The sequence below is a fragment of the Panthera uncia genome (genome assembly GCF_023721935.1).
Source record: "Panthera uncia isolate 11264 chromosome B3 unlocalized genomic scaffold, Puncia_PCG_1.0 HiC_scaffold_1, whole genome shotgun sequence".
NCBI lineage: Eukaryota > Metazoa > Chordata > Mammalia > Carnivora > Felidae > Panthera > Panthera uncia.
The window spans coordinates 26,529,619-26,543,387 of NW_026057582.1; the positions used below are offsets into that span (position 1 = coordinate 26,529,619).

General features: G+C 42.2%; 1 protein-coding gene across 1 annotated transcript; it reads right to left on the minus strand.

Annotated features, from left to right (window-relative positions):
* Positions 1-268: 268 nt before the first annotated feature.
* EIF2B2 (eukaryotic translation initiation factor 2B subunit beta) lies at positions 269-7,142 on the minus strand. Its single transcript, XM_049612473.1, has 8 exons — positions 6,900-7,142; positions 6,661-6,781; positions 6,385-6,533; positions 5,360-5,523; positions 4,606-4,701; positions 3,490-3,627; positions 2,184-2,250; positions 269-934 (listed from the first exon to the last, which is right to left on the minus strand). Exons 1-8 carry the CDS (start codon positions 7,060-7,062, stop codon positions 777-779), a joined length of 1,056 nt encoding a protein of 351 aa, XP_049468430.1. The 5' UTR covers positions 7,063-7,142; the 3' UTR covers positions 269-776.
* Between the last annotated feature and the right edge of the window lie 6,627 nt (positions 7,143-13,769).

The following is a 13,769-nucleotide window of genomic DNA, read 5'->3' on the forward strand; positions in this document are numbered from 1 at the left end:
TAGTAGGTCTGGGATAGAGCCCAAGATGGTACATTTTCTTAAGCTCCCCGATGATTCGGAGAGGTTTTGGAGCCACTCTCTTCGATTACTAACAAGTTGTTTGGGACCACTGCCAGTGAATTAGTAAGGAAACTGTAAATACTTTCATTTGCATTTCTGTCTTAGCCGGTTCCCTCTAATTACAGCCCTCTATCAAAGCACAAAAAGGGCTCTGCTGCTGCTGCTGTTTCAGACAGTTCAGAGCAGAACAATAAATAAACCAACTCAGGAATCTTCAAGCAGCTTTTATTGGCACAGCCCAGGAAAAGGTGTGGTAGCCATTTCTGGGCAAAAACCTATATCCCATCAAGGTCTTCAGTGTTATGTTTAACGCCCCACTGAACCAGAAAGTTTAAGTTCCTAAAACAGACTCCCCAGGTCTCTAAGAGGTTCCAAAGAACAAATTTTTACAGTAAACTGTGCCCAGCGTGGGAACAGAGCTCATAACCCCAGCATCAAGAGTCGCACGCTCTACCGACGGCCAGCCAGGCGCCCCAAGAGGCTACAAAATTAATAGGTCAAGGCCCGCTGCTGCTGTTAAGATCAGAAGGGCAAGAAGACAGACCTGAATGTGTGTCCTTGTTATGGGATGCCTAAAAAGGCAGGAAACGGTATTAAGTTTTTTAGGTTGGCTCCAGTTCACTCCCCATTCCAAGGACTTGATTTTCAGCAGTCGCACTGAAGTCCCTCTCCATTCCATATCTGGCTAAGCAGCTTCTGCTTAGAATGAATGGTGGTCATAGGACATGATCATCAGGATGGTAGAGTTCACTCATCAAGCGGTAGATGTAGGAAGGCGCATTCCCACCAATGTTGGAGATAAAGAGGGTAATGAGCTCTGGGGGGACGTAGTCAAACACGGGGCAGTGAACGCTGACCTTCTCCAGAATGTCCCCTGAAAGGCAATCAATCACACATGCCAAAGATAAAACTGAGGATCCTGCTCTAATAACCAGGTAGCATATAGATTCTAGGCTCAATAATGCAGGCATACTCGCTACCCCTCGGGAAGCTGCAGCAGAGTGCAAACCAGAAGAGAGGACTTCAGACCATACCACTCCCTGCTTAAAACTCTCCAATGCCTTTGCATAGCCCTTAGAACAGAATTCCAGCTTAGGATAGCAGCCCTCAAGATCTAGCCCTTCCCCGCTGCACTACACTAATTATAATTCATCCCACTCTCCCTCGTGCTCGTTCCTCTCCAGCCATAATGGCCATCTGGTTCCAACTGGCTAAGCAGGGACCTAACTCAGGCCCTTTGCACCAATGCCTGGAAGACTCTTTCCTTGATCTTCACACGGTGGGGTCTATTCATTCTGGACTCAGCTGAAATGTCCCCTCATTAAGACCCTCCCCAAACTAACATAGTCTCCAACCACCTTCCAATCACATCATCCTTCTTTGTTCTCTTCCCAAAACATCTCATGACCTGACATTTTCTTGTCTATCTTCTGCAACAGAACGTAAGCTCTGTGGGAGCAGGACCTATTTGTTGTTCATTTTTACATCCCTAGTTGCTAGCGTAGTGCTGGATACATAGTGGATACATACATAAAATAATTCTTGAAAGAACGAATGTGTGAATAAATGAAGTTATTCAACTTCTAAGAAGAACTGTAGCCCAAGCATTTGCTTTGCTCTCAGATGGTGTTTAAGGCCATGTGATGTTGATGAGGTGGCAGGCTCACTGACCACAGCTGCTACATTCAGAAGTCACAGAAAAGGACCCCAACGCACAAAGATTACAGGCAAGTTTTATAGTAGGAACATTTTGGAGCCTACTTCCTTTGCCATTCACGTCACCAAAATGACTCCCTACAGCAACTGAAAAACAAGGCTATTTTCCCATTCGGTTGTTGCCTCTGTCAAGCAATGTGCAAAGCCAAACTCAGTCAATGCTGGGTGATCCAACCCACCATGACCCCAATACTCCGTTGAATATATTAGTCCCAGAACAAAATGATCAGGTCCCCATGCACTCTAAGACACTAAAGAGAAGTCTCCACAAGAAGTATGATAAAAAAAACACAACCTGGCAGCATTCACCCCTGACTGTCTACCAAAACAAAAGCAAAAGGACCCAAACACACATGTGCGCGCGTACACACACACACACACACACACACACACACACCCTTCTGTACCTTCTGTGAAAGGCAGAACTTCTTCAGGGGCCACAAACTTGTGAAATGAATCTTCTTCATTGGGGAACTAGATAAGGAAAAGAAAAAAAAAAAAAAGAGTGAGACAGACCTAGCAAATTCCACTTCTAGGTACATACCCAAGGGAAATAAAAATCTTATGTCCACAAAGAAGCTTGCACACAAATGCTTCCAGGACCATTATTCACTAAAACCAAAGGCTGAACAACCCAACTACCCAAGGGGGTGAATGGATAAATAAACTGTGGTATATCCATGCAAGAGAGTATCATTCAGCCACAGAAAGAAACAAAGAGCTGTGCTATAGCTAGGAACCTTGAAAACATCATGCGAAGTGAAAGATGTCAAAAACAAAAGGCACACATTGTATGATTTCTTTTATATGAAATATCCAAAACAGGCAAAGCCACAGAGACAGAAAACAGATTAGTGATTCCTAGGAGATGGGGAGAGGAGGCAATAGGGAGTGATTATGTAACGGGTACAGAGTGTTTTGCCGGGATGATGAAGGTCTGGAACCAGAGAGTGGTAGTTGCACAATGTTGTGAATGTAGTAAGTGCCCCTGAACTGTACATTTAAAACTGGCTAATTGTATGTTATGTGAAATTCACCTCAATTTAAAAAAGAGACCTACAAATAGCTTCTATTGCTAATGAAATAACTCTTCATTTTGTAATACTGTTTGTATTCAAGCTACAGAGGAACGTCCCTCCAACTATGACAAATAAAACCGATTCTATGTTCCTAGTTTCAACTTGTTTGGCATTTTCAGAAATGGTCAGGGTGATGGGGAATGGTGGCAGTGGAAACAAAGGGCCTTCCCCAACTATGTACTACCCTGACCTTACAATTTTGACTTTTCAAAGCTGGTAAGATAATTATACTATCAATTTTTGGGGGGCGCCTGGGGGACTCAGTCGGTTGAGTGTCCGATTCTTGATTTCAGCTCAGGTCACGATCTCACAGTTCATGAGTTTGAGCCCCACATCTGGCTCTGCACTTTCAGCCTGGGATTCTCTCTCCCTCTCTCTCTGCCCCTCCCCTGCTCGCACACGTGCTCTCTCTCTCTCAAAATAAATGAACATTAAAAAAAAAGGAATTAAAAAAAAAACTATCAATTTTTTTCCTGGTTCAAGACTTTTGTGGCTTTTTCCAGCCTCTACTGGGTCTAATCCATTTAGTAAACACAGATAAAGAGAAGCCCCAGAGTGAGCAGGTTGAAGGCCTGGAGATCAAGCCTACACTTTGGCTTCCTTCTTTCTGTTGGCTACAGACAGACAGACGTACCTGTGGGGAAAGCTTGAACATGGGAGCACAAACGATGAGCGGGGTGGAATGGTGTTTTGCTGCCAGTGCTAGAGTGTGAGTTCCTGTCACAGCTCTCAGGGCACCATTGGCCAGGATGGTCTTTGTGCCAATGATCACCTTTGGAACAGGAAGCAAAATGTGAGTCATTCTAGAGATACAACCTTAAATAGGCCATTGGGCACAATAGGCTGAATGCCCAGGCCTCCCTCTTGACATCGTGAGGGTCACACAGCCGTAAAGGAAAAGGGATTCTAGACCAAGGACCATGAGTTCTAGCTCAAAAGTGGCTTCCCAAAGAATGAATATAGTCTGTGACCGGAAGCTGTACCACCTCCTGCTCTTAGCCCTGTCTTCTAGGATCTCTATGTCACAGCTCCTGAGAAGCCAGAAGCCTTTCTATTCATCATCCACCACTGCCAAGCTCTCTGCTCAGAAAGCAGGGACCCTCTACCCAATCCCTAGCAGTGCCATGCTTAGCTTAGCCCTATTTCATTCTCTTCAATGCTTTCACCAAAAAGAAACTATTCTGAGGTGCCCGGCTGGCTCAGTTGTAGAGCATGTAGATCATGACTCTTGATTTTGGGGTTGTGAGTTCAAGCCCCACACTGGGTGTAGAGATTGCTTTAAAAAATAAAATCTTTTGGGACTCCTGGGTGGCTCAGTCGGTTGAGCGTCCGACTTCAGCTCAGGTCATAATCTCACAGCCCAAGAGTTCAAGCCCTGCGTCGGGCTCTGTGCTGACAGCTCAGAGCCTGGAGCCTGCCTAAGATTCTGTGTCTCCCTCTCTCTCTCTCTGCCCCACCCCTGCTCATGCTCTGTCTCTGTCTCAAAAATAAATAAAAACATTAAAAAAAAATTAAAATAAATAAAATCTTTAAAACAAAGACAACAAAAAGAAGCTACTCTAAGTGAGGAACAATGATACAGATAGAAGAAAAAGAAATTCAGTTAATATATTAAAAAGGCCCAAATATGTACTTTCAAAAGGTGTTAGAAACTTTCTTTCCTCATAGATATTATAGGAGGGAGGGGGGAAAAATCAGTATTTTAGAAGTACAGTCTTCATGAATTTAATATAAGTCCAAATATACCCACCTTGTTGACTCTTGACATAACAGCAAAAATGGCGGCATCAGTCATGACAGTTGTCTCAATACCTGCTTTGGACAAATTGACTGCCATTTCGTGACCCTGCAATAGGACAGAAAGGCTGACATTATGAGAGAGAGTGAGAGAGAGTGGAAGGCATCTCCAATGGAACTGGATCTGGAGAATTCTGTGATACTGAGCACAGCCGACACACAACTGCCTCTAGATAACTCCTTTTTCTGCCCGTGGTCGGTATTCTGTGGTACATTGCAGGGAAGCCCAGGAGAAGCTAATAAATGTTGAATTCTCCACAGGAGCATTAGAGCAGCCACAAAACTGGAAATACTGCTCGCGTGTATAATTGGGCAGAGCTGACAGGATAGGTCCTGGCTCGTTCCTTTACAACATCCTGCATCCTTACATAGTTCCTTCTGAAAGACCTATTATTTACGTAGGGATGGAGTGCGGTCAGGCCAAGCATCAGTCATCCCCAAGGTAATTTACCCTATTTTGATTCCCAAAAGAACCAATATATTTCTTTTCTTGAACCCAGAATTTCACCTAAGCCTCCCAAACCAATGTTGAAGAGTGTTGACAGGATGAACAACTTGAAAATTCCCTTAATGTTTTATTTTACTTTATCTTCTCAACGTCTTGCTTATCAATTCAAAGATAGCACAGAGCCCATCTATCACTTCTTGATTCCCTCCTCAGTTTTCATTTTTCTTAGCAACTCCAGAAGCCCCCCCCTCCCCCCTACCTGACAGAAAGGAGCACATTCTGCCACAATGACATGGAATTTCCTCTTTCGGGCCGCCTCTTTGAGGAAGGCTTCTACTGTTCGGGAGAAGCCAATGGTCATGATCACCTCATTGGAGTGGATGTGCTCCAGAGCCTGGGCTGCAATGTTCTCTGTTGTCCCTTCTGCAAGAACAGTCAGTTTTGCAAGGAAAATATGAAACCACCGTGCTACAACATGAAAGAGACAGGTGCCCACCTAGTGGACCCTGGTAACACAGGGTAAATGGACTTAATATGAAGGTCACTTCTTCTTAAAAGCCCCATTCCTCTGGGATCTTCTACCTCCTAAGTTCGCAGTCTACCCTCTTTCCCAGTAGAACCCCCAACTCATCCACTTAAACCCCCAACCCTGCCCGGCCACAACACCAGCTCCTTACAATTGATTTTGAAGACACTGAATTCAGGCAAAAAAAAAAAAAAAAAAGGTCCAATTGGGGAAATCATAAAATGCTGAGCGTGGGGTAAACAGTTTTCCCCCTAAAGGGACTCCTCCTCCAAAAGGTGGCCACAACACCTCCACTTGAGAAGGCCACAGAAGAAAAAAGGGGAGCAATTTGGAAGCAGCAGCTCCAGATACAGAGACCCAGCTTCTTCCTTCTTGGGGAATTCTGATTGTAATGAATATCTGCAGATCTCCCAGGTCACAAAGACCAGGGGAATGGAGGTGGTGCGTGTGTGCATAAAAATTCAAGAAGAAGTTTAGTGAAGTCTACCACCTGTGGTTTTAGGGAGTTCATCTTTAAAACGAAAATAAAGCTCTGTCCTAACAGCTTCTGCAGCAATCTATAAAGGGCTGGTCTGTAAAGAAATGTAGGGAGGGTTATCTTAGTCCTGCTCCATACCTTCCTCTTAGTCAGGATAGAGGACAAAGCTGAGAACAGCATAACTAGCGATCTCCCATCTCTGCTGATGAACAACTTTCGGGGTCTTCTCTTCCTTCATCTGCCTGTAACCTGTCCTGACACCCGGGATCAGGACTCTTACCCAGTTCCACAAGCAGCTCATTAATTGCCTCAATGATGTTGGACTGGAGTTGGGCGTAATGGAAGCTGAAATCCTCGCTCAGGCCTTCGGATGTCAAGAGTTTGTGCAAGGACTCCTGCTGATCGCTCTCATCGCTGCGTCCATGGAGTCTACGGAGGCAACAAGAGGCAAAGAGGGAGGTGGGCTGAGGTGTACTCTTTGAAGCAACAGGGCCTGCTCACCACTAAAGGCTCCAAGCAAAGGGCGGAGCTCGTGCAAAAAGGCCCACGTGCTGACCTGCCATACTCCTCCCGGATGATCCTGAGCACTCTCCGCACCATGTTGCCCACCGTGGTCTCTGAGGGCTGCGCAGCTGTCATCCTCTGGCCCTCTCGGCGAATCAGTTCCATCAACTCCCCTGCAATCCGAGGAACAGAGCGTGAGAGGGCAGGAGCACGATGAGGCCTGGGCGACTTTCCGCCTGGGGATCGGGAACGGATAGTGACGAGGGACGCGACAGAATAGACCTGCCTCACCTGCATTGCTCCAGCGGTGGTCCGTAATGATCCGGCGCAGCAGCCCCAGGGTCTCCCGAGCCATGTCCTCGGAGCTGCGCCGCCCGCCGCCCCGCTTCAGGGCCTCCACGAAACTCTCGATGCTCTCGTACAACTCCGAGCCATTGGCTGCGGCTCCCGGCATCTCGAAAAGAGCCGCCTCGCCGGCGAAATCCGCACCTGTACAACCTCGATCGTTGCACTTCCGGGGCGGGTGAAGTGGGCTTCCGCTCCGCGAGGAAAACTCCGGCTTCACGGACCGCAGGCCACGCCCCTCCGTGCCACAGCCCACCCCTTCCATCTGCCTGAGCCAATCAGAGACTAGGAACTCGAGTTGCTCATTTACGGCGGAGCGTCCGCGAGCCTCCGAGACTGGAGGAACGGAAGTGGCGGTTCGCAGCTCCTACGAAGTTGGACAGAGGTGAGCTGGGAGGCCCCGCGAGGGTGGCTAGTTCTGTTGCTATGGAAACAGCTGGTCTCGGCGCTCCCACTCCCCTCAACGACCCGAGGCTGTGCTGTGAAAGTTGCCACCCGCCCTCCCTCCTGATCCCTAAGCTCCAGTGACCACCAGCTGTTCTGACTCGCGCTGAGAGTGCGCGTCCGGGACCCGCTACACCTAGGGCAGATGCTCTATTATAATGCTGTTACACTGCATAAAACTGGTTCGTTTGCACTTGTGTCTAATAGATTCAGCTCCCTGAGAGCAGGGACCGTACCTTTTTTACCTTTGCATTCCCATCGCCTCACACACTTATTGTGAGGCAGGGGTCAGGGATGAAGAGACCGAATACTCACCAATAAGGAGGTTCAAAGTGGGAGCTTTATATGGGAGCAAAGATGATGTCCTTCCAGATAGGCTAGAGAGTATAACATAATACCAAGAGCTATTATTGACTTCAAGTTTACTATGTGTTGGGCACTGTGTGTGAATTATCTACTGCAATCTGTGAGGTAGGTCCTCTTATCCGCATTTTACAGGATAGAAAACGGCCACAAAATTCAAGCAGTTGGTAAGGGGACGCATTCGTGTTCAAATCTACCAACTATCTGAATCTAAAGTCTGCGTGTCATGAGCAACTCTGTTTCCTTAAGATAAGTTCTTAGGATCTTTGGGCAAACTCATTTTCTAAGACATTTGTTACAATTGACATATTGCCATCCAAAAAGATACATCGATACCAAAATCAGACAAAGAGAGTACAAGAAAACTACAGACCAGTATCCCTCACAAACACAGACGCAAAATCTGTAACAAAATATTAACAAATCAAATCCAGCAATGAATAAAAAGATTAATAATTACCAAATAGAATTTAAACCCGGGATGCAAAGCTCTTTTAATGTTTGAAAATTAATCATTATTTAACAACCATATTAACAATATAAAAAGTGAAACCACATGATCAGATCTATTGATGCAAGAAGCATTTGACAAAATTCAACAGCCATTGAATTAAAAAAAAAAAAAAAACTCTCAGAGAACTAGGAATAGAAGGGAACTTCTTCAACTTGCTAAAGAATATCCACAAGAGCCTGCACTTAACATCATACTTTAAGGTGAAAGAATGATTTCTTTCTAAGATCAGAAATAAGGCAAGGATGTCCACTCTCACAACTCCTATTTAATATTATAGTCAAAGTTCTAGGCAGTGCAGTAAGGTAAGAGAAAGAAAGTTTAAAAACATACAGACGAGAGAAAACTGCCCCTATTCACAGAAGACATCATTGTCCACACAGCAAATCCAAATAATCAACAATGACCAAAAAAAAAACCCAAGAGTGAATAAGTGAATTTAGCAAGGATGTAAGGTCAACACGCAAAAATGAATCTTGTTTCTATATACTAGCAATGAATAATTAGAAACCAAAATTGAAACACCATAACTCCCAAAAGCCATAATATATTTGTCAATTTTATTTGTGTTAAGTTAAAAAATTTTTTCTTAACGTTTATTTATTTTTGAGACAGAGACAGAGTATGAACAGGGGAGGGGCAGAGAGAGAGAGGGAGACACAGAATCTGAAACGGGCTCCAGGCTCTGAGCTGTCAGCACAGAGCCCCAAGCGGGGCTCAAACTCACCGACCGTGAGATCATGACCTGAACCGAAGTCGGACGCTTAACTGACTGAGCCACCCAGGCGCCCCTATTTGTGTTAAGTTTAAACTGTCCTAAAAATTGTACCAATTTATATGCTTGTTATCACTTATCATGATATCACTTATCATGCTCTGGCCAATTTTGGATATTGTCGTTCTTTATTTTTCCAGGCATCAAGCCATTAAAAAATAAGGCATGTACTATTGTATACATACAAAAGAATATATGTTGCGTGTTATATATGTGTGTGTGTGTATATGTATGTATATATGAAACTACCATGCTACAACACAGACATGATAAAGCATGTCTAAATATATATATATATATATATATGCAAGTTATGAAGCATGACAAAATGAACATGCATGAACTCATCTCCCAAATTAAAAACTAAAATTCTTTTTTTTTTAATTTTTTTAATGTTTTTACTTATTTTTGAGACAGAGAGAGACAGAGCATGAGCAGGGGAGGGGCAAAGAGAGGGGGAGACACAGAATCTTAAGCAGGCTCCAGGCTCTGAGCTGTCAGCACAGAGCCGGACGTGGGGCTCAAACTCACGGAGTGTGAGATCATGACCTGAGCTGAAGTCAGACGCTTAACCGACTGAGCTGCCCAGGTGCCCCCAAAACTAAAATTCTTAAATGTAAGTAGAATGGTGGTTTTCAGGGGTGGGATGGGGGCATAAGTTATTATTTAATGGGTACAGAATTTTGGTTTTACAACAGGAAAACAGTTCTAGAGATGGATGGTGGAGGATGGATGTACATTAATGCCACTGAGATGCACACTTAAAGGACTTAGGTAAATTTTATGTTACCTGTATTTTAACCACAATTTTAAAAAGTATGTGATATATATTTTTAAAAAATCCTAAAACACTGCCTATACCATGTTGACGATGTGTGTACTCTTACCCCGTTTCTCTGTCTTCTCCCATACCCAAGGATAACCACTGAATTTTGACTGGTATTGCTTTGTTTTATTTAAAAAATGTATATTTATAATCCCTAAACAACATATTGTTTAGTTCAACCTGATTTTAACTTTTTTGCAGATGACATTATAATGTAATTTTCTACAACTTGCTCTTTTCACTTGATACGACATTCCTAAAATGGATGTAGTTACGTGTATCTGTAGCTCTTTCATTAGCAATGCTGCCTAGTATCCCATCATGTGACCATACCATAATCTACGTATTCATTTTCTTTCAACAGATATTTGGGGTGTTTCCAGTCTTTTTTAGGGGAGTGAGAGAATATAAACTATAAATATTCTTGTGTATGTTTTGGCCTGCAAGTGGAACAGCTGGAGCATAGACTGTGTGAATATTCAACTTTACAAATAGCGCTAGTCTTCCAAAGTGGTTAAATCAATGAATGCTCGGGGCGCCTGGGTGGCTCAGTTGGTAGAGCATGCAACTCTTGATCTTGGGGTTGTACATTCGAGCCCCACGTTGGGTGTAGAGATTACTAAAAAAAAAAAAGCTTAAAAGACAAAATCTTCAGGGCACCTGGGTGGCTCAGTCGGTTGAGCGACCCACTTCGGCTCAGGTCATGATCTCATGGTTTGTGAGTTCGAGCCCCACCTCGGGCTCAATGCTGACAGCTCAGAGCCTGGAGCCTGCTTCGGATTCTGTGTCTCCCTCTCTGTCTGCCCCTCCCCCGCTCATGCTCTGTCTCTCTCTGTCTCAGAAATAAATAAACATTAAAAAAAATTTTTTTTAAATAAAAAATCAATGAATGCTCTCTCCAGTAGGACTTAAAGAGTTCCAACTGATCTACCTTATTAGCAACACTTGGTACTACCAGTGATTTTATTTGGGGAGAATCAGGTGGATATAAAAGGATGCATCATTATGATCTTAATTTGTTTTCCTGATTACTAATGAGGTTGTTCATTTTTTCATATGTTTCTTGGCCATGTATTTTTCTTTCTCCTTTGTGAAATACCTGTTTGTGTCCCTTGCCTACTTTCTTAAAAATCTTTTTAAAATGGACTTGTGGGAGTTTCTTATATATTTTGAATACTAATCTTCTTCAGTTATTTGTTTTATAAATATCTTCTCTCAGTTCATGGCTTGTTATTTCACTCACTTTGAGATGTCTTTCAACAGAGTTCTCAATTTTAAATATGGTCAAATGCATCAACCTTGTCTTAGGTAGTTAATGCTTTTCATATTTTATTTTAAAACTCCTTCCCTGGGGTGCCTGGGTGGCTCAGTCGCTTAAGCATTCAACTCTTGATTTTGGCTCAGGTCATGATCTCATGGTTTGTGAGATCAAGCCCTGTGTTGGGCTCTGTGCTGACAGTGCAGAGCCTGCTTGGGATTCCCCCCACCCCCACCCCCACCCCTCTCTGCCTCTCCCCTACTTGCTTGCTCTCTCTCTCTCAAAAACAAAACAAAGCAAAACAAAACAAAAACGCTTCCCTAATTTAAAGGCTTGAAGATGATCTCTTGCTTTTTTTCTTCTAAATAAGTTAAAATTTTAGATTTACATGTAAGTTTTGGGAGTGCCTGGGTGGCTTAGACAGATGAGGGTCTGACTTTTGATTTTGGCTCAGGTCGTGATCTCAAAGTTCATGAGATAGAGCCCCTCATCAGGCTCTTCACTGACAGCACAGACCCTGCTTGGGATTCTGTCTCTCCCTCTCTCTCTGCCTCTCTCTCAAAATAAATAAATATTTTAAAAAAGGATTTTCACATAAGTTTTCTATGTAAGGAGTAAGGTGGGAATCCAGTTTTATTTTCTTTTTCCATTCTTTTTCCCTTGATTTTCAATGCTACCACTCTAATATATCAAGTATCTATAATGTGTGAGTCTGTTTGAGGGCTTTGTATTTTGTTCCATTGCTAAATTTGCATATCCCTGACCTAATATCACATTTTTGTCTTATTTTATAAAAAGTCTTGCTCTCTGGTAAGAAAAATTCCCTTGCAATATTTCTTTCTTTAAACGGTTCTTAACTAGTTTTAGGTCTTTGCTCTTTCATATATATTTTAGAAACAATTTGTCTATTCCTCAAAAAAAAAAAAAAAAGCAACCTCTAAAGATTTTCCATGGAATTACTTTGAATCTCTAAATTAATTTGAGGAGAATTGGCATCTTTAAGATACTGAGTCTTCCTATCTATGGATATGGTATATATCTTCATTTATTTAGGTCTTCTTTAATGTTGTTTAGTAAAATTTTATAATTTTCTCCATATATGACTTGCACATCTTACATAAGATTATTCCTAGGTACATTGAATTTTTACTGTTGTAGATGATTATCATTCTTTTTCATCATTGTCAAATGGATAGAGAAAATACAAAACTCCTTTTAGTTTGCATTTCTTTGCTCATTAATATAGATGAACATTTTTTTCATGTTTCAATGCATATGATTTGCCCATTTTTCTAATATGATACATGACAGACATTCTGGTTGTCTACCTGACATCCATTTCTTTCTTCTTCTTTGTTAAAAGGCCTGATTTTCTTTGGTTTCTACCCACAGGGAAAGTGGTTTTAGCTTATGAGTAAATCCTGATTGGCCTAAGCCAATCATGGCAATTCCATTCTTTTTCTTTCTTTCTTTCTTTCTTTCTTTCTTTCTTTCTTTCTTTCTTTCTTTTCTTTCTTTCTTTCTTTCTTTCTTTCTTTCTTTCTTTCTTTCTTTCGGTTGGTGCTGGGTAACCCATTTTCTAGCCAGCAGAATATGAGGGAGATCTGTTTGGGACTCCCTGGAAAGGTTTCTTTGTTTTTAAGTAACGGAGAAGACTCCTTAGTCTCTTTAGTCTCTGATTGTCTGAAATATGATGCCTAGAATTACTGCAGCTATCTTAAATGACCATGAAGTCTCAAGAATGAGGATTAAGTTAACATGCCAAGATGTCAGAACAGAAGAACAGGAAGAACCTAAGGTCTTGAAAATATCAACACTTAATGGATAATTTACATATATAAACTCTTGTCATCCTTCAGCAGTCCTATGAGATAGATACTACTAATATAACCATTTCCAAAACAGGAATCTGAGGCATAAATAGGATAAGTAACTTGCTTAGTGTCACACACCCAGTAAGTGGAAGAGTTGAGATGTTAATCCAACAGTATAGCTTCAGTGCTTATCCTGTTAGTCTATGTACTATGGTGACTTTTATTAAAGTTGTGTGAAATCGACAAAGCCAGAAGTTGCCCTAACTTTAGACTTCTTATTATATGAAATGGTACATTTCTCTATAAAATTTTGAATGGAGTTTTCTGTCACTTACAGCCCAAAGCATCTTGATATTGGGTATTTAATCTTTTTCTGGTTAATTTGTAAGGTGTGTTTATATATTAAAGATTCCAATCATTTGTAATTTGTGTTGCAATATTAGTAGTTTTAAAAACTTTGCCCAATTCTCACATATTTCTGTGGGATTTTATTTTATTTTATTTTATTTATTTATTTATTTTTTTATTTTTTAACATTTATTTATTTTTGAGACAGAGAGAGACAGTGCATGAATGAGAGAGGGTCAGAGAGAGAGAGGGAGACACAGAATCTGAAACAGGCTCTAGGCTCTGAGCAGTCAGCACAGAGCCCGACCCGGGGCTCGAACTCACGGACTGCGAGATCATGACCTGAGCCAAAGTCAGACGCTTAACCGACTGAGCCACCCAGGCGCCCCTATTTCTGTGGGATTTTAAATTGAAACAGCTTTCAGTAGGACAATTTGGAAAAAAAAAAAAAAAACCATAGCAAAAGACTTTAAAATG